Here is a 21,236-nt window from a genome sequence, read left to right on the forward strand (position 1 = left end):
TAGTTATGATTATGTTCCGAAAATATTGCCAAACATAGACTGTATGCTTTGAGTAACAAACATTCAACTCTGTGCATATCCACCCGTCATCCATGCAAGAGCTGATTTTCACCCAACCTAAGCTTGTCGTAAGAGGCTGGTAGAATGTGTCAGGATAAAACAGTGGTAGAATGTGTGAACGCAGACCAGTTAGAATGTGTGAGCATAGACCAGTGGTAGAATGTGTGAGCATACAACAGTCCTAGAATTTGTGAGCATAGACCAGTGGCAGAATTAGTGAGCATACAACAGTGGTAGAATGTGTGAGCATAGATCAGTGGTAGAATGTGTGAGTATACAACAGTGGTAGAATGTGTGAGTATACAACAGTGGTAGAATGTGTGAGTATACAACAGTGGTAGAATGTGTGAGTATACAACAGTGGTAGAATGTGTGAGCATAGAACAGTGGTAGAATGAGTGAGCATAGATCAGTGGTAGAATTAGTGAGCATAGATCAGTGGTAGAATTAGTGAGCATACAACAGTGGTAGAATATTTGTGAGTATAGACCGGTAGTAGAATGTGTGAGCATAGGCCAGTGGTAGGATGTGTCAGCATAGACCAGTGGTAGAATGTGTGAGCATAGACCAGTGGTAGAATGTGTGAGCACAGACCAGTGGTAGAATGCGTGAGCATAGATCAGTGGTAGAATCAGTGAGCATACAGCAGTGGTAGAATGTGTGAGCATACAGCAGTGGTAGAATGTGTGAGCATAGACCAGTGGTGTGATGTGTGAGTATAGATCAGTGGTAGAATGTGTGAGTATAGATCTGTGGCAGAGTGTGTGAGCATATACTAGTGGTAGAATATGTTTGCAAAGAAACAGTAATATGATGTGTGAGTATAAATCAAAACGTCTTGATTTTGTAAATAAAAACAAAAAGCAGTTTCTTCAATGACCCGAATTTGTTTAGCAAACAACCAGTGACATTTAATCAGCACAGTTCTGTTGTTGAAGTTCCAACAATCAAACAGTTAATAAACTTAGGTCAGTTGACCCAGGGTCGTAATTACATTTCCTGGCGGGTCTTTCCAAGTGGCCTTCCCTTTGCAAATCTAACAGAAAGGTTCTTAGACGATCGGCCTGGTTTCCTTCTGTCCTGTTCTCCCTCGGTGACTTTCATGATGGATCTAACATCAGAAGTGACCTTCAACTTTTTATTATTTTTGTCCATGACCTTGGCCTTCTCCACGTTGTCACCGGAAGCACATGAATATGTCTTGACACCTGAGATATTGCTTTGAACCTTGACTTTAGACTTTCCTGTGTAGGGTCTTCGAGTCTTCCTTGGCTGAACTGGAGGACAAACGTTAGAGGAACTGATCTGCTTATTGCCAAGAGTGCGACGGGCCAGAGAGGCAGTTTGGCGTTGGAGAGCTGCCAGCTCTTCCTCCAGCTTCTTCCTCTGCTCCACCTCTGCCTGCTTCTCCTTCTCCCAGTCGCCTGTCAGCTTCTCCAGCGTCTGTCTCAGTTCCCGGACCTCGGCCTGCTCCATTGTGCAACTGAGACGATAGTTGAAATACTCCAGCCTAAAGCCCTGTCTCTCCGACTCAGCCTTGAGCCTTAACACGTTTTCCTCCCGGAGTTGCCGGGCCTGTCGTTCGTTCTCCTCTCTCAGCTTCTGGTTCTCATTGAACAGGTGATCGAGAAGACTGAAAAAGGATGCGTCGATATTTTGTAATGTACGTAAATAGCCATTGTGTAACTCATTTTTCTATGCAATTTAACACTCAAATGTAAAGTCACGTTTTTCACGCTGTATGCTTTATGCTCCATACATCAGGGGCGAAACATCGCGTGCTCTTCAATGGCTGGGAAGAAACTGTAAACCTGTTTACACTGTGCTTATCGCAGCTGTGACATACAAGCTAAGAAAATATCAACAGAAGCTGTGCCTACCTTTCCTCCAAATCCCCGACTTGAAGTTTCAGATCCATGTACTGAACTGTCAAGAGAAATGAAAAATAATAGTTCAAGCACAAGACGCTGTTCAACAGTTTTTGAATATGGTAAAGATTAGCAACTATCAGATCAGAATTGTTTTTAAAACGCTGGAAACTGACTCGCCATTATTTACATCATCACTGCACGGGGTTACATTGGTATTTAACTGAATATATTAAACCAGACATTGTAGAAGTACATTCTGGTACAGACTAAAGTAGCAAATTCAAACACAGGATACCTTTCGACTGTTTGTGAATGAGGTGAACTGAATGGCTTTATGTATTGATTCTGTCCAATATTGCAGGATTGGAATTTCATACCAAGTAAATCGTGTTGATGTGGCGTTCTTGGACTGGGAGGGTTAGACTGACGCTCATCCGTCTCGATTATGGGGGAGAAGAGTTTCCTACTCTTCAACCGTTCTTGTTGATACATCTTCAACTGTGGGCCAAATATATCAAATCTCAATCTTTCAATCTGAATTATTTATATTGCGGATAGCATTTTAAATTACCCAGAAATAAGTTTTGGATATATCGATTACGATGAACATCATCAGAAGACGTAGTTATTCAATTTATAGGTTTCAGATTTTTTCAGAAAACTAAAGCAATTCTAGCATTCTAAGTTCTTACCCATCACCTACCTGATAATGGGTTGAGAAGACTTGAACATACAGACACAGACCCGCAACAGATGTGAAGTTTTGCAAGAGCAACGAATGTACGTCTGTACACCACCAAGCTTTGTTGGTGACTGACTGGGAACCATCAATGTTGTCATGGAACCATTCTGTGACGTCACACCCACTGTTTCTGTCTATGACGTCGCTGTTATTCGCCGTAGACCTTCAGGCAAACATAATGGCTCAGCCCTTTCACATTACACTTCACAATAAAATGCTATGTGTTGAGGACACGCGTAGATTCGGTAACCAGGAAATGTTTCTAATGGCCTAGAGTCAAAACTACAGTGAATTGCATTAACATTTTTATTCAGAAAACAATCGAGTATATTGTACAAATTTAAAACGCGTTACAACGCTTTCATGTCTACATCCCATGGCTGTTGCGGCACAACTGAGCAACATCTTTCCACCTACATTTTCAGAGAGCTCAAAGACGACTTTTTGGCGGGGTTGCAAAACTTACCAAAACCTCAGAGAAGTCTTAATTATGTGATACATGTGAGTGATGCTTTTGGTGACCGAAAATGTCCTTTGCAATGTGCTATCTTGACTTGTACCGTATGTCTGCTTTCTTTTTATAAACAATAGATTCCGATGAATATAGAGAATTTTCTGGGTATCATTTTGTTTTTATTCTTTGATACAACCATCGTTTCAGTGCTTGCTCTGGTGTCATCATCGTGTAGAACTAATGCACGGTAACTATTAACTCTCCTCGTCACATACTTATGACGTCACAATGCAAAATTTATGCGCGAAAGTTTAATTTCGCTCAGAATTCATGTTTTGGAGGTTGTAATTGAATGAAAGTGTGTTTGTAAGTATTATGGCATAAAATGCATCTCATTTTAACTTAATTCCGCTAATTTAGAGCGATATTAAAAAATCTCGCCCATGGGCACTCAAAATACATCAGGTTATAGCAGTAACCAGGATTGAAAGCAAACCAACCCTTAGCGTCATCATTTTAGTTTTCTGTGTTTAATGTTTAGAGAAACGAATGTTCTTTTAACTATTCATGTTATTGAAATAGGAAACGGAAGCTGATGGCGAGCATCAGCAGAAATACAATCAAAAGACGACCATGTCTAAGGGACCAGAGAAATACAACGACCGCAAAATATCGACTTAATAAAGACTACTATTTATTTATTTATCAATTTGTTTGTCCCTTTATTTATTTATTTATTTATTACAAGCTGCAGTTCAAAAAGTAATGTTCTTTCGGGGTTTTTTTGTTTTTGCTTTCTATTACAAAGGAACACATGAGGATCATAATACACCGAACCGCAAAGAAATAATAAAAACAATGAAAAACAACACAACAAAAAACAAAAGAACGTCACCCCACCCCCCACCCCCTTCCCCCCAACCCCCTTACCTTCTGAAATTGGCAATCCGTTCAATTCGAACACATGTGAATAACATAATAATTGTCAAAAAGATTTCGAAATTGACATGTTCTGTTCAATACTTAAGGACGAATTTCAGACAGCTACACGTCAAAAAGACGGCAGGAGGCGCGACAGTGCGATCCAAAAGTCAGTAGCGTGTGTGGCCTCCTCGAGCGTTGACAACAGCATCGTCTGTACATAGAGTGGATGAAACGGTTGATGAAGGTCATAGGAACTTGCGCTCAGACACAGTGGTACGCCTGAGAGAGTTCAGCTGCAGTTGTCGGCCTTGGTCGCACATCACTGAGCCTCCTCTGAATCTCGCCTACAAGAGGTCTGTCGGCCGAGGGCAGGCCACTGAAGAATTTGTATGTCTCTAGTTGCCCTGGCAGTAAGGACACGCACGTTGTCCTGCTGGTAGACACGACGAAGGGTCTCAACGCTTCATCAATGTAGCGGGCAGATATTACACTGTTTCTTACTCTACCAGGACCAATATTATGGAACACCATAGGGCCTAGTTTGTGATTGAGAGCAATCAATAACACCCCACATCATTATTCTCGGACCTCCCTACGAATCTTTCATGGACAGATCATCAGCAAAACGCTCCCCGCGTCGTCGCCACACTATCACTCTGCCATCACCCTTCGAGAAGACTACAGTTCGCCAATTCCGTTGGCGCCAGTTCCGATGGTGTGGCCCACTGGAGACGACGATGTCGAACAGTGAGAATCGGACTCAGACAAGGCTTGCGACATCTGACGATGTCTCAAACGTGATGACAATCTGGCGATTTTTGCCGGTTGATAATCGTGGCATGTCCCCGTCGTGACTGTCAAAAGGTGAATGAGTTGGTGCATGTTCGGCGGCTCTTCTTATGGGAATGACACCTCGGGATGCACGCGCATTGTCATTTTCATGAACTACGCACAATAACCTCGTCCCATCATTACTTTAGTAACTGCGTTTTGGCGACATTTTTTTTTTTATCAAATACAGAATATGAAACCACATTTTATTGAACACTGGCTAAGAACCAGGTCTAGCAAACACACAAAAAATGACAAAATAATTAAAATCAAGATGAAACATATCTGGCAACATTTATGGTAGGATGAGGTTTCTTTTGCGACACAGTATACATCTCATAAGATATTCTTCCCAAGCCCAAGGTGACATTTCGACAACAAAATTAATGATGACAATATGGAAAGCGGATATGGTGGCATTATGTAGCTTGCATTACCTCCAGCCACAATAAGGCTAATGGGACTATAGTAAATTTGGACATCTATTGTCTTGACAGTACGAGACATATACTCCCATTGTCAGCTCGGGAAGAAACTCACACTCTGGAACTACCTGTAGCACGGCGACTAATTACAGGTGGAGGCACCGCTCTCTTAACGAACTAAAATGGCCGCTAGCCACCACGCGGATCTCACTAATTGTTAATGGCTTGATGTGACGATATACTTCCGATGTAAATGTTTTTGTTCACGTCACCATAGTAACATGCGTTCTATTTGGGATTAAACTTTCTCAGTGAAGTACAGATTCTAGCATGCCGTTGTTGGGTTGACTCGAACCCACACCCTCAGAGTCGGGCACCTAATAGCCATCACACAAAGTCTGCCTAACGCGCTCACCCACAGCGGCTTCTAGAGAAATAGAAGTCGGATAGCCTGTCTCACAGTCTCTGAACCACGTCATTTTCCCACAGTCTAGCCCTCTCTGCAGTGCTAAGGCTCTGAATAAAGCAAGTCTACATGTTAGCAGGTTCAGGATCTCTGATCTCCCTAGGGCTCCTTTTTCAATTAAAATGGGTTTATTTGTTTCTATCAAAATTATATATACTGAACATCATTGAAAACGCACCACCCCTAAAATTGTGGATTTCTAAGAGCAGAAGTGAGCAATCTATGTAAATTTTACATATTTGTGTAGACCAATGTTTGATAAAGAAAAGAAGCAAAAAACAATCAAGCAAAACAGTGAAGATTTAATGCAGCTGACAATGAAATAAAGATGGGGTCAAAATGGAAAGTCAGTAGCGTGTATGACCCCCGTTAGCAGCAACACAAGCTGTGCAACGTCTCCTCATTGAACGGATAAGTCTCTGAATAAAGTCCTGAGGCACTGCATTCCACTCTTGCTGCAAGGCATGGTCGAGTTCCCCAAGGTTGTTGATCTGCGGACGACGTGCGAGGCGTTGGCCGATGTAATCCCACAAGTGTTCGATGGGTGACAAATCTGGTGACAATGCAGGCCAATGAAGTAGAGGAATGTTGTTGTTAGCCAGATACTGTATCAAAACACGTGCAGTGTGGGCTCGTGCATTGTCATGTTGAAATGTGTGCAGATCTTGATGCTGGTGAAAGAAGGGAACGACGTTGTTCTGAAGAATGTTGTCACGGTAGTAAACGGCATTCACTCTGCCACGACAAACAATCAGAGCGGTTCTGTGGTGATAACTTATCCCTCCCCACACCATAATGCTGTCTCCACCCCACCGATCGGTTTGCACAACACAATCCTGATGATAACGTTCACCCCGTCGACGCCATACCCGTAGACGCCCGTCAGCATTTCGCAAGTGAAAACGCGACTCGTCGGAGAACACCACATCATGCCAACGTCGCAACAACCACACACGATGCTGTTCAGCCCATTGTCGGCGTTGCCTGTCAGTCAGGATGGGTCCAACGTAAGGGCGTCGACAACGTAACCCTGCCGCACGGAGACGGCGTCGGACGGTGGAAGCGCTGATCAAACCACGTCGACCTTGGACAGCGTTGGCGGTTCTGGCAGCGGGCAAGGTTCGATCCCGAATATGGCGCCGTACAATGTCTCGATCTTGACGAGGGGTGGTAACACGTGCCTGACCTGGGCGTTGCCGGTCCCTGATGGTTCCTGTTTGTTGGTATCTGTTAGCAAGCCTCAGAATGGTCGAATGATGACACCCAAATCGTCGTGCAATGTTTCTGCTTGAAGCGCCGACCTGCAACATACCCAAGGCCTGTTCTCGTTCCTCTGGTGACAATCTTGGCATGGCGAAAAAACTTTACTTACGAAAGTACTGCGAAAATGAGAACGGTTTTGTGCCGAAGGTCATTTATACCCCTGAACAGCATGCTTTCTGCATGCAATTTGTGCCCTTCGTGTGTGATGTGCATGAATTTTGTTGTTTTCATGTGATGTGTTCGATGATGTGTTCGAACAATCCGTTTTTTACTGTAGAGCGTTATTTACGATCTAGTGTGTTATTATCAAAATTCCCACCATTAATTTTCCATTTCCAAAAGATTCTATTGCCTTATTTCAAAATTTACAGGTGGTGCGTTTTCAATGATGTTCAGTATATATTCAGAGACTAAGCCTTAGTCTAACTTGTGAACCCCTCTGATATGAGTAAACTGAAAGCGATGATTACTCAATGCCTTTTAGAAAGTGGTCAAATGTCAGATGCAACTTGATTATTTTTAAGAGAATTACCATACAATGTTCAGTGTTTTCACACAAGTAATAATCGTTTAAGGCCGGGGTCCCTTCCTCTTACATCAATATGCCACGCCCTGATACAACTGGGATTCTGTTCAATGTACCGTTAATCACTCACTCATCCCTTTGTCCACAGGATATATCAACTGTGTGGACTAGACCGAACGACAGTAGACTGAAATCGAATTTGGAACTAGCCAAAACCTAATATAGTACGCCTTTTAGGCACAGCTAATCCAGCGAGCTTGGAGGTGCCGGGATCGAGCCCACCTGTGACCGGGTGTAAAAGCCTTGGAGTCAACTTTGTGTGCAGACTCTTTCAGTGTTGTCACAACCCCGACTGTGCAGTACACAACCCTGTGCACTTAAAGAACTCACGAATCCGTTGGTAGATGACCAGATGGTGACCACACGAATTCGTACTAACACCTCGTTGCGGGTACAGCAACGTGCAGTAAAGATGGACAAAGTACTGTGACTATGTGTCCCAGTCCACCCAGCTGTGAATGGGTACCTAGTAAGGATGGGAAAGCCACATTAACTCGATGCGCCTGTTAAGGCAGCAAGAGTTGTATGATCCCTAGGGAGTTGAGATTGAAAATACGATGTGCTGTTGTTATGGACATGCAATGATCGAGCGGAAAAAAGCGCCCTTGAGCAGTTGAACTAACTGGATATCGGCGCTATACAAATATCTACTTGTAGATAAAAAAAAAAAAGCTACTACTAAAAGGTGAGGCACTATAAAGGCAAAACAACTTTCTTCTTCTTACACGGAAATTTCCATAACCCATTCAGTGCTTGGTTTTATTTTTATAATGTCAGTGTGTGGAAAATACGCCATGAGTAAATGTTTTTATAGAGGAGAGGAGGAGTGAGTGAGCGAGTGAGTTTAGTTTTATGCCGCACTTAGCAATCTTCCAGCTATATAACGAAGGTCTGTACATAATCGAGTCTGGACCAGACGATCCAGTGATCAACATCATGAGCATCGATCTGCTCAAACTGGGAACTGATGACATGTGTCAACCAAGTCAGCGAGTCTGATCACCCGATCCCGTTAGCCGCCTCTTATGACAAGCATGGTCGCCTTTTATAACAAGCATGAGTTGCTGAAGGCCTGTTCTACCTCACGGAGAGGGGCACCATGGTTACTATGTTGAGAGGCGGTGAAAACGATGAAGATGAAGGAGTCCGCCATGTTATCGGACTTCGTCTTTCATCTGAACTGGTTTTCAGTCTCTGTTCCATAAATTCCATTGCTGCTTTGGTGACCAACTGGAGTCTTCTCGGAGCAAACCGAATACCTTCGTAACCAAGTACGCGCTTATTTCTCTCGCCAACGGTAGCCATTGCCACCACATGGCATGAGGGGTCATCCATGAACGCAGCATGGATCTAGATCCTGCAGTCGAAATGTTTATGGTATTCGTTAAGGTAAATTAATGAGCTTTGACAATGTTTGCGTAATATCTAGAATATTCACAAAACTTGGAACTGCTATTGTAATGTGCATACAACAGGAATATAGATCAGAATATACCAACGCTCATATGCTTGTATAAAGAGGCAACAAGCTCACCTAATGCCGGAATGACTGCGATACTTCGCTGAGATGCACATGACTCAATAACAGAATCGTTACCTGGTCGACATCCGTTTGTATAGGTACACAACATAACGCGCTTATCAGCACATCGTGACAAGATTTCTCTCGTCTAAGTAAAGCGAGAGCAATAACATGCCTATAGCGACGTCATCGGTGTTATCAAGCCGTCCAGATAAGGACTCGTGGCACGCACGACAGGACTATATATACTATAGTATAGAATATATACTAATAGAAACAAATAAGGGAACACGTGAAAGTAAAAGAGTTCTTGTATTTATTTCCAGAATTTCACTCACGGTGCAATTCAATCATGGAAAAGAATAAAGGAACACTTGTACTTTCTGCGTTCCCTTATTTGATTCCATGAGCATACATTCTAAAGTCGAGGCAAGTCTACAGTCTGTACATCAAATCGAGGCAAGTTAATAGTCAAACCGAATCAAGTCGTGTTGTTTCCATATGACATGAGCCGAGAAAGATCGTGTTTTCCTTAAAAAGGAAAAAGAACGCGTTTGTATTTCTGAAAAAAAAACGTTTTCTGGAAACAAAAATATTAAACTGTTATTCTAACTATACTGCTTTCTTCCTACTGCACTGTTTATGCATAGTATAAACTGTCATTCATTTGCGTAAATACCTGGGCGAAGGTGTATTTACTTGGAAAACGTACCCAATTCTATTCATATATATATATATATAATGTTTAAACTTAACTATGTGTTTTGTGATGTGTAGGCAAACACGTCAGCTGAAGTTATTCACACTATTATCCGCCCTGCTGTATATAAAGATACATATAATTTATCTACCCTGAACGCAGAAGTTGAACCCAAAGTAATAATGTCTCGCAAGTATTTACAAGATAAGGATTTCTCCATGCGTGAGCCGGTAATAGCATAGAGGATAACGCTGCTCGAGAGTTAGCAGCATGGGGGTATATTTATACTATAGGACGTCTACATGGTATGTTTTGCCTGCAGTAAACACTTTAAGTGCTGACGTACGTGTGAAGTCAACGATGGTTCCAGGTTTGTTTTTGTTCATACTGATACCGGCGTCGAAGGATGGATGAATCACTAGAATGGTCATCCAAACGACTGCACGCCATGTGGGGTAAACAAAACTTTAAAAAACAGTATCTCTCTCGAATGTGATTTCGAGTTCCAGTTGTATTGAAGGCAAGGTGCCATGCACCGAAACAGGTTTACAATATTTACCGCCACATGACGATATTACTGCCATAGCGTCACGAGAGAAGATTGTACAATCACAAACATATATTCAAACAAAATAAAATCCTGTCGTCAAAGGTGTATAAAACCAATGTTATCACATTTTATATAAAACTAGTTTGGGATCAGTGTTATGTCAACTTGCTGTTAAAATATATAAAAAAAGGAGTGGAGGTCAAAGTTCACCGAAACGGAAACGAATAATTCTAAATAACTTTTATTGGAGACGTCAACTTAACAAAAACATTTTTGTGTGGATGAAAGAAGAAGCTGGTCAATTTCCTCAGATAAGACGCATTTTATGTCTTGACATCCAACATAATAAGCGAAATCCTAATAAGGAAAAAGCTATTGTTTATTATCTCATCGCTGGTCCCTCAAGGTCGAGATGGTGAAAGAAGCAGAATTCCTTCTATATGACGGCTGTCTGTAAATAATCGAGTCTGGGTCAGACAATCCAGTGATCAACAGCGTGAAGATCGATCTAAGGAATTGGGATACGACTGGTGACAAGAAAAATGAAAATCTCATAAAAGTAAGAGTTCGTTCATATTTACGTCTTCTACTACATACTTGACGAAGAGACGCGTTTCTTTTGCTGTTCAGTATATTTTCGTGCACTTGCGACTCAGCTCAAGATGACCGTACTTACAGTCTCAATAGATGCAGCGAGATGTGTCGTATTTGTGGAGGTGTTTATCACAAGTCATCAAGTGTGGTTTATAAACGCCGTTTGTACACGCATTTTACTTCAATAATGACACGGAAACATTTAATGTAGCTGCACTTAATTCGTTAACCGGCTTTCACAAGCACGTGACGGGGCATATGGGTGCATATTTGGAACGCAGAGATTTCGCAGATTTCTCTTTTTATAATACAACATTGATTTTGGCTCCGTGTCGATGCCTCGCATTCAGGTTTTCTTGCCAGACCTTTAAGAGTCGGCGTTGCTTGGATTAATTTTGTTTGGTGTTTAACGCCGCATTCAGCAATATTCCAGCTATATGGCGAGAAAACTGTCGGCAGGCCATCGTGTCCCGCCGAATTATGCGCACTGCGGAATATGCCGAGCAAACACGAAGAATGGGTGTAAGCATCACAGTTCATATTTTCGTTCAATTACGGTATGCCTCGCTAGGAGTCATGTGACGATCGGTCTGTATACAACAGATTTGGGGCTAAATAATCCTGTGGGTGACATCATGAGCACCGATTCACGACGCTGGGATATGATGGCATATGTCAATCAAATCAGCGAGCTTGACCACCTGATCCTGCTGGTCTCCTGTTACAACAAATATCGGTTACTGAAGACCACTTGTGACCCGGATCTTCACGGGTGGAGTGACGCCCGTTTCCTTGGACGTTGTACGTGCAATTACAGGTGGCGTCTGTTTCACATAAATTATCGGCAAAAGAAAAAGTTAAAAGTGTTAAAACGCAATTGCCTACCGTGCAAACACCAGAATTAGGGTTTAGGTATTGTGTTCATGTCAAGAATCGAACACGGGTCGAACGCTGTAGCCATATGGTTATCCTATCGCATACTGGATCAGCCAAAAAGCAGAGGATTGTCATGAGGAATGAAGAATTTCAATACCTCCAGTTCTTGTAGTAGTGAATACAGAGTAGTTATTGTATAATATATACCAGCCGGATGTGTTATGATCTACTCAACTGATGACTGACAGAAATTGTGTTGATAATGTTTGTTGGCGTAAATCACGCCAATCCCAGCAGTCTTCTGCAACCCATGCACTGACCTTCCGCTCGCTACGCAGACGCTCAGTCCACTGGACTCCCAAGAAGTTGTCTCCGTGAAAGTCCTACACCTGGATCACAGTGAGTGAGTGAGTGAGTTTTAGTTTTACGCCGCTCGGCAATATTCCAGTTATATGACAGCGGTCTGTAAATAATCGAGTCTGGACCAGACAATCCAGTGATCAACTGCATGAGGATCGATCTGCACAAATTGGAACCGATGACCTAGATCACATTTGCCACGAGTAGTGTACGCATTTCCGTACGATTTTTAGGCATTGTGGATGACCGCGGGTTACGACGTCTGTGTTCACATCGTCTATAGGAATCATTCAGTTGGGGACAGGCCGAGGCAAACATGCTCGGAGGCTGCAAAGAAATCGTATGGAGACTGTACGGAGGTCTTACGGAAGCCGCATGGTGATCGTGCAGTAGCCGTGCGATGGCCGTGCGCACATCACTTTAGTTAAAAACATTGTGCGTTTGCCACACGATCATCGTGCGGCCTCCATGCGGTGCCCATGCAATGCCAACAATCAGCCACTGCTTTACGATTTTTTTTCAAAGTCGTCATTTTTCACTGTTTCATAAAATCGTAGAATCGTGCGATAATCGTAATGCGCCGAAACTGAGTCTACTGACACCGTAGACCCATCTCAGTTCAAATGTGAACCAGGCACAATTGAGTCGGGTGGTCAGGCACGCTTACTTCGCTGAGTCAAGTAGATAAGTTGGATTACATAGGTCGCTGTCTACGACATTGTGAGGATAGGTCTGGACAAGAAAATCACGCGATTTTCTTGTCCAGACCCGATTATTCACAGGTCGCTGAGATATCTAATAGGGAATGGAACTGGGTGCGTCATTAAAGAACAAACATCCCGATCTTAATTGTCACTTTTAGCTTGAGCTTATTTGTAAAACAATATGTTTCTGTGAACTTTAGTATATATCAGCTCATAAAACTACAACATTTCCCGTTACTACTGTACGGAAAACAAACATTCTTCATATTTTGACAACGTATTCAACCGTTCGTTAGTAGCTAAATACTTTTCATGACATTCTTTTTCTTCAACATGTGTCATATTTGGGATTTCACTTTCTCGGTAAAGTAAAAGTTCTAGTACTTTTTTTGGTTGAGTCCAATCCGGGATTCGAACCCGCACCCTCAGAGTCAGGCACCTGATCGCCAGCACACCAAGTCAGCCGCCTCGCTCAGCCACCGCGACTTCCATCCGACTTCGAATCCCCGATGGGACTCAACCAAAAAAGTACTAGAATTTGCACTTTACCGAGAAAGTGAAATCCCAAATATGACATATGTTGCATTTGACCACGTTCTAAATGGCGTCATGTAATCATTCCTCTTCTTCCAAGGGAATCGAAGAACCGGCCTCTTCATAGAAAGGGACTGGTTGTGCGGTAGGTGTATATTCTTGCGGTAACGCTACTATCCTAAGGAAGTTTAAACAAACAAGTTATAATAGCCCGTTGAGAGGCAGTTGGGTTAATGATGTGCAGGTGTCTTCAAGGACACTGCAACCATATAATAGTGAAAGAATAACATGTTACATTGTTTACATAGTGGTCACATGATCATAACGGCTCCGGGTATTGAGATGGGTACCCGGGTCCTACTCGTTACCCACCCGCCCTGGGTATCGGAGTTACCAGTTCCAGCTCCTGAAGCTGGTGCTGGTCTCTGCTTCTGTCAGATGGTAACAGCTTCCATTCTCTGATACATTATTGGCTGATCACCAACCAGAACCTCTAATACTAGGATTACCTTTGGGGTGCTACGTTGTCAACATGTTGAGATTATACATTTGTGAGTAAACAAAAAGATGAAGATGAACGTAAATAAAAGGAACGCTGTGGGTATTTTCGACGCCATACTTTTGTAATTATCAGGATTTGGTATATAATGTTACCGCTGTCTTCAAGATTATAACGGTAATTACAGTCCATTATGGATAACCTCTTCTTTTTGTGATGATTTTATTAACACCTCAAGCAATATTGGCCGGATGTAGTTTACTGCACACTGAATGGTCCCTAAGTAATGACGGATTTGTACTGTACTTGCTGATTGGCTCAAGAACGTATCGGAGCATTTCATTGGATGTCGATCCAGAGAGTGCAGTGTGGTCAGTTCAAACCGAAGCAAGGCCTTGATTGAACGGTACTGATAAAAACATATCTCCGTTGACAAAGATGGCAAACATGTTTTTTGATCAACTTTCTTCTAGCGCCAAAAATAAAGAGAAAACGTCCTCGTCGCCTTCGTCTAAAGATAATCACTCAGTGACCAAAAGGTAGGATTCATGTTGAAAATGGTTTTATTTGTCTTCATTCTTTCTGTTAGTAAATGAAAACCGATTTCAATTAATTTTGTGAAACCTCGTGCGCATTCTACAACACATCATAAGGGTGGCTTAATTGGTTAATTAAGGTCCTAGTTACTGAAAACGAATGGGGAAGATGGAATCCATGACCAAGGATTTCATTCATTTTCAAGTGAGATTTCGACAGTATCGATATATCGATTCAGAACTGAAGAATAAAAGTTTATGTACATACACTTTCTACTTTTGAATGTAGATAAAACTTATCTGCAGCTTGGTTGATCCAGGAAATCTATAAAATTCAAATTACATAGATATCTTGGCTTCCTCCTGTAAGAGTTGTCATCTTTAATAACTTCAGTCTTATTTCGAACAATTGCAGCTGCACTCATAAACACCAGAACCTTGATGGATGGCGAAAATATGCAGCAGTAAGAATTACATCGAAACAGCCACTAACATAAGAGGATGTGCAAGCTAGCTGACTACATTTTGTGAAAAATACCAAAATATCTGTGTAATCTTTTGCCTGAAACTCCCACTAACACTCTAAGAGAATATTCTGTGCTTCAAACTATTAAGTGTAGAACTGAAACTGAAAAGACTTCTTCCAACAACACCTGTCTTTTTTATCATTCTATGCCAGAGATTAATAGTAAGAACATATGTTTTTTGTTTGTTTTTTTTATGGGTAGAAAGCCACTCTAAACCTAACATTGAACATTAACATTTCATTAACCTTGAAATAATGATGATAAATAGAATACATCTTAGTGGGGGTTACGGCCAGAACTCTTACCTAGAGACTTATGCAGGATTTTTTTTACCTGATACTGTTAAATTCATAAATTCATCCCATAGCCCTGAATATAGATATGTCCATTAGTTTTTAAAAAGCATTATGTAGTTTCACCACAAACAATATGTATGTAAATGAGTCGATAAATATGATAAATGTGGAAGATCCCAAATGTGCCTAACCTTTATCAGCACAATATCAAGATGAATCTTGTTTATTTACAGGTTACAGCAGGAACTGATGACCTTGTTGGTATGTATAATTCTGTTGCTCTTCAGGAACCCCTGCTTGTCGTAAGAGGCGGCTAACAGGATTACTAGGTGGTCAGACTTGCTGATTTGGTTAACACATGTCATCATATCTCAACAGCATAGATCGATGCTCATGCTGTAGATCACTGGATTGTCTGGTCCTGACTCGATTAAATACTGCCATATAGCTGGAACATTGCTGAGTTTGGCATAAAACTAAAATTCACGTCTTGTCACATGCATATGTAGGGTGGACACAATGGGATATTGACAGTACATGTGACCTCATTTAGAATACTACCAAATAGTACCAAGCCAGCTGTTGTTCATTTTCTAATGTCAGTATGTCAAGTGATTATGTTTGCCATTGAACAGTGTCACAGAACTATGAATGTTTTGCGCATCATGTAATTTGAGGCACTGTTTGTCAACAACATCAATCCTTAAATACTGACAGTAGCAGGTGACCAGATGAACTCAACCAGGCCAGCTGTTGCTCATTTCCTGATGAGCCCCAGTATGTCATGTGTTGAATTCAAGACATTGTCAACTGAGTGGATATTTTCAGAACTCAATATTTCATGCATCATGGAATAAGTTGGATGGCATAAGTGTTGGGAATCAGTTGAAATCTCACTATTGATGATTGGTTTATTACCAACAAGCAATCATAAAAAAAAAATATTGGTTAACTTCATTGTCAAGACTTTCCTGTTCACGTTGTTATTGTAGATATGGTTCTCCGTTGTTTTGTTTTAATTTGATAGTGCGCAAATATCTTTATTGTCTTGTCCAGACTCGATTATTTACAGACCGCCAAACAGCTGGAATATTGATGAGTGCGACGCAAACTAAACTCAGTCACTTGAAATGAAATGAAAAACTAGTACTTCAATACTTTGTTGCAATGTGCTGTCACTATCTCAATAGTATGTTGCAATAGACTATTGCTGTCTCAATAGTTGTTTCCCCCTCAATAGTAACATCAGTGAAATGTCTCCTGAGGATTTTGCTCCTTAAACATGTTAAATCTCATGCACCATCATTATCATTGCTGTGAACACCACTCCTTGTGATCTGATAATAATTCTACACATTTTCCACTTACAGAAATCAGGAGAGCCTGGTGTGTCAGCATTTCCAGATGGTGACAATCTTTTCTGTTGGATAGGCACCATTGAAGGTGGTACTGGAACGGTAAGCCTGGCAAAAGTCTCATTCCATTCTGTGCGTCTGACTCATGCCAACCATGTTATGACTCATTCTTGACCATCCACTCCATTAACTACACTTTTATGCAAGGTCACGACTCTCTCACATGCTGAAACTGTCTCCATCAAATTCTTATACGCTAAATTGACCTGATAAATTCTCTGTCAAACTCTGATGCTTTTTGTCAACATTGCAAGCATCGTGGTACACCTGAAATACACTATGATATACACATGTACATCATTGGTTTTTTAGTGTACAATGTGTGATGCCAAATTTTGTGGTCCCTCACTGTGATATTGCGGGAGTGTTGCTGAAAGCATGGTAATACCCAGCTCACATACTAGCTGGTTATTTATGTTTGTGCAGGTATACGATGGACTGAAGTACAAGTTGTCACTGGTGTTTCCCAGTGGTTATCCATACAAACCTCCAACTGTCAAGTTTGATACTCCTTGTTACCACCCAAACGTGGACACCCACGGCAACATCTGTCTTGATATCCTCAAGGAGAAGTGGTCAGCTCTCTACGATGTCCGAACCATCTTGTTGTCCATACAGAGTCTGCTTGGTGGTGAGTAGCATGTGATGCAAAACATGTCGGTGTTCAGATCAACATGTTAATTGTTAGGTTTTTGTTGTTTTTTTCCACAAAGTCAATCACGAAATATGAATAGTATGTTGTTTCTGTTTTTTTACACGATATCACCAAGATGACACATCTGACATGATGTGTCTGGATTTTCTTGAAACCATCACTGTGGTGTAGTAGATAGAGTCCGCTTGGAGAGCAGACGGTCGGGGGTTTGATCTCAGACTGTCATACCAAAAAACGTTAAAATTGGGTACATTTTGCTTCCTATCTGGCGCTTGGCGTTAATCATTTTAATGGGAAAAAACAAGGACTGGTCGGCTCGGACTCAGTATAATTTGTCTGTGTGGGGTATTCATGCTTAGCTGAGGCATGGTATGTCATTGAGCCAGCAGAATAAAACCATTTTAAGTCTGGGTTAGTACAAGCAGCCCCACATGCACATGCATGCATGTCATGATATAAGTGAAATATTCTTAAGTACAACGTTAAACCCCATTTCACTTCACTTACTCCCTTAGATGTAGATGTAAGAATTCTTTTCTTTGATTGTAGCCAATGTGTTAGGAATGGGCTTAAGAAATTTGTAGGACTACATACGTATTGAGAATAGCTGGCATGAATATTTTTAAGGAAAGTGGAGGTGCTCGCATGGTATCTTGGGAGCCATAATTCACTGTGCAGAGTTGCGTCCCTTGCCAGGATCCTGATATCTTCAAATGCTGTGACTTCAACATAGCACATAATATATTAAGGCATTGTAAAACCTTTTCTGTAGCAGGTATTGATATTTTAAACAGACATGTTGAACAGTGGATAATAATATTTGGTCTTTATTTCAGAACCCAACATTGACAGTCCCCTAAACAGCCACGCAGCTGATTTGTGGCATAATCAAACAGCATACAAGAAATACCTGCTGGAGAATTATGATCGTGATGTGCGCAGCAAGCAGAACTTGTGACAAGAGATGTAGTGTTGCCCTGGTTACCACCTCTCAATGCCCTTCACTCTGCCTCTCCTCCACCCATTCCACCTTTGTAGTTGTACAGCATACATTTCCAACACCCAACATCCTCACGTCAGTGTTGCCTGACAATACAACATCGTTGCGTCAGTGTCACCTGACAATACGACATTCCCACATCAGTGTTGCCTGACGACAGGCACACGTCTTACATCGATGTCACATTTCCCCTCCACATTACCTGAAAACACACATTCTAGCCTTTGTGTTGCCTGACTGAACACAACATTCTCATCCCTATGTTGCCTGACTGCAAAACGTCTTCATGTCCATTGTGCTTGACAACACACCATTCTTATGACCATGACGGATAACACACATTCTCACCTCCATGTTGCATCACAACACAACATTCTCGCATTGATGATGGACAACATACAACACAGTCTCACCTCTCATGTTGTCAAACAACAACATTCTCGCGTCCATGGTGCTGGACAACATGCCTTATGTCAGTGCAGTATGAGTCTGTTATGGTACAGTGTTTGACATCTGGTTTCATTATACAGTATCCCAAGGCTGTACTGATTTAGGTTCTTCAAACATTGTAAAATTGTGATTATTTTATATATATCACCTAATGCTAACTTCTTCATTTAGTAAAGTGTGAAATAAGTTCTCTCTTTTGCGTCATGTTGCTACAAAAAGAATCTGTGCATTTTTATGTTTTCTAAAGTCAGGAACATGGTGCTGGGTGTATATGAGCAGAATATGACAAAGAATTCTAATAAAGACAGTGCTTTAAGACGCTTTATGTACTAGTACTAATTGCACCATGTTGCTTAGCAACATATTACTTGACCTTTGATTATTTAACCGTTTGCTACAAAATACCGCGGGTTCACTTGCACCAAGTGATCTTAGTGCTAAAATGATTGTAGCTCCCCAACATAAGCTTGACAGTCGTAGCAATAAGATTGCTTTGTTCAAGTGGGCCCAAGATCATCATTATTATTGGTGCACTCATTTGTTTTTGCTGTTTTTCTCTTGACCAATTTATGAAAATCATTTTTATACAAAGAAGACATTTTCTAAATATATATCGTTGTGACTTCTTCATAATTCCCAATTTTCTATAAGTTGCATCTTTAAGTAGACACACAAATTCCAGCGCCAGAGTCACATGTTGTTTCACAGATGGCCTGTCAAGCAGATGATACTGCTGTTTGATGTCAGTGGACTATTTATTGTTTGTCATAATGTGTCTACATGTACACACACAGAAGTTAGGTCTCAGTCTTCCATATAGTGGAAATAGCTCTTTGGGTAGTGACAGAATCCTGTGATGGTGGGTTTGATCCGCCTTGTTACATCTTTTGGTTTGTCAGCACTGCTCCATGCTTGTGACTCTCACCAAAATAGTAAAGGTGTGTGGCCTGCATCATTTTGATGCTATACCCACAAATTGTTGACACCTGGTGATACCAGTGTGGGAAATAGCCTCTGGCCCCCTAGCCTGGGGCTAGTAAAAATCCAGTCGGGCCTGCAAATCTTAATCACTGGCCAGACTGGCTAGGGATTTTCATGGGGTCATTTTGTAAATATATCACTCTTTCCAACTTGTTAAGTTATAATTGTGCAAGACCTTATGACCTTAAAAATGTACATCATATTAACAGCTTTATTATGAAACCAGCTCTACATTTGAATTTCAGGCAGGCTATTAACATCTTGACATAGCCAGCCCAACTGGCTGGCAAAACTGGCTTGGTGATTCTTCCATTGTATTCATGAGCGCCAGTGTCTTGGTGTTGTGGTTATAGCATATCATTTCTTTCGTGGGTAGTATGTGTAAATTATGTTTCAAGGCTTTGAGTTTTGAAGCTCTTTGAGCCAAAGAGAGTCGTAAGTTAATGTTAATGTATAGTACTTACGACTATCTTAGTGTTAAGAGAGCTTCGAAAATCTAGGCCCAGGTGCCTAGACCATTATATGGATCGACCATTGCTGAACCTGACACAAAACCCTACTCCTTCACTCCATGGACTAATCCGGTTACCTGCTTCTGTGTGTGTATTTGTTAACTTTGGCTGTATTTATCAAGGTGAATTACAAGATTTTTGTAATCGCCCTTTATATGTGCACGTGCTGTCAACAACTGAGGAATAAACTCATGTAAATAACTTCTTGTTTGTTGGCTGCACTTAAAGGTCTCCTCAAGTCCAGTAGCAGGAAGACTGGTGATCATGTAGAGGCATTTTCATTCAGAAAGTTCTTTCTCAGAAGTCAAAATGTTATTTAAGGCCTTATGCGTTGAAGCAGTTTGTGATGAATATTTAATGTATGATTGTATCTTGGGTTTCACACTGATAGTGCAGGTATTGGACATACACACGGCTTTGTGCCTGCCCCATGGTTAACTTTGGTTAAGGGTCTTTAAGACCTTGGTCTAGATTTTTTATGGTCTCTTAGCGCTAAGGTAGTCGTAAGTTAAATTAATGTTAATATATGGCACTTACGACTATCTCAGCCCAAAGAGAGCTTCAAAAATCCAGACCCTGGATTTGATTCCTTATATAGGTACAATGTCCATTCCTAGTGTCTCCCTCTACAGTGCTATTGCTGGAATATTGCTAAAAGCTGAGTCAGCTAAACTCTTTCACTCACTATGTGGATAAGATTAGTGGTTATGTAAGCATATTTTTCCGGCTACGTGACTGGTCTAGAGGTCACGCATATTGACTCCAGGTCCTACCAAAACTCATATAAACTTGAAAGCACTATAACCTCACTGTACTGTTTAAATATCACAGTATTTTGACATAACCTTATTGGTTGTAGTGAAAACAGAATTACTTTTCTTGTCTAAATGGGCATGTTTTGAA

The 21,236-nt window shown here is 41.3% G+C and overlaps 2 protein-coding genes across 2 annotated transcripts; one reads left to right on the forward strand and one right to left on the reverse strand.

The window, feature by feature from the left end:
* Positions 1-1,050: 1,050 nt before the first annotated feature.
* Positions 1,051-2,423, reverse strand: LOC137258513 (uncharacterized). The gene is made up of 3 exons (XM_067796213.1): positions 2,309-2,423; positions 1,941-1,986; positions 1,051-1,693 (listed from the first exon to the last, which is right to left on the reverse strand). Exons 1-3 carry the CDS (start codon positions 2,421-2,423, stop codon positions 1,051-1,053), a joined length of 804 nt encoding a protein of 267 aa, XP_067652314.1.
* Positions 2,424-14,221: 11,798 nt separating this feature from the next.
* Positions 14,222-20,534, forward strand: LOC137258146 (ubiquitin-conjugating enzyme E2 C-like). Its single transcript, XM_067795713.1, has 5 exons — positions 14,222-14,500; positions 15,554-15,581; positions 16,691-16,777; positions 17,162-17,366; positions 18,227-20,534. Exons 1-5 carry the CDS (start codon positions 14,400-14,402, stop codon positions 18,346-18,348), a joined length of 543 nt encoding a protein of 180 aa, XP_067651814.1. The 5' UTR covers positions 14,222-14,399; the 3' UTR covers positions 18,349-20,534.
* Positions 20,535-21,236: the final 702 nt, after the last annotated feature.

The sequence above is a fragment of the Haliotis asinina genome, chromosome 12 (assembly GCF_037392515.1).
Source record: "Haliotis asinina isolate JCU_RB_2024 chromosome 12, JCU_Hal_asi_v2, whole genome shotgun sequence".
Taxonomy (NCBI): Eukaryota; Metazoa; Mollusca; class Gastropoda; order Lepetellida; family Haliotidae; genus Haliotis; species Haliotis asinina.

Bases quoted from the DNA above. Each gene is read 5' to 3' on its own strand.
- LOC137258513 (XM_067796213.1), bottom strand. From the start codon at position 2,423: ATGTATCAACAAGAACGGTTGAAGAGTAGGAAACTCTTCTCCCCCATA. The intron at 1,987-2,308 runs GTATGAAATTCC...TTCTCTTGACAG, and splicing joins ACATCAACACGATTTACTTG to TTCAGTACATGGATCTGAAA. The intron at 1,694-1,940 runs GTAGGCACAGCT...ATCCTTTTTCAG, and splicing joins GTCGGGGATTTGGAGGAAAG to TCTTCTCGATCACCTGTTCA.
- LOC137258146 (XM_067795713.1), top strand. From the start codon at position 14,400: ATGGCAAACATGTTTTTTGATCAACTTTCTTCTAGCGCCAAAAATAAA. The intron at 14,501-15,553 runs GTAGGATTCATG...GTTTATTTACAG, and splicing joins AATCACTCAGTGACCAAAAG to GTTACAGCAGGAACTGATGA. The intron at 17,367-18,226 runs GTGAGTAGCATG...TCTTTATTTCAG, and splicing joins CATACAGAGTCTGCTTGGTG to AACCCAACATTGACAGTCCC.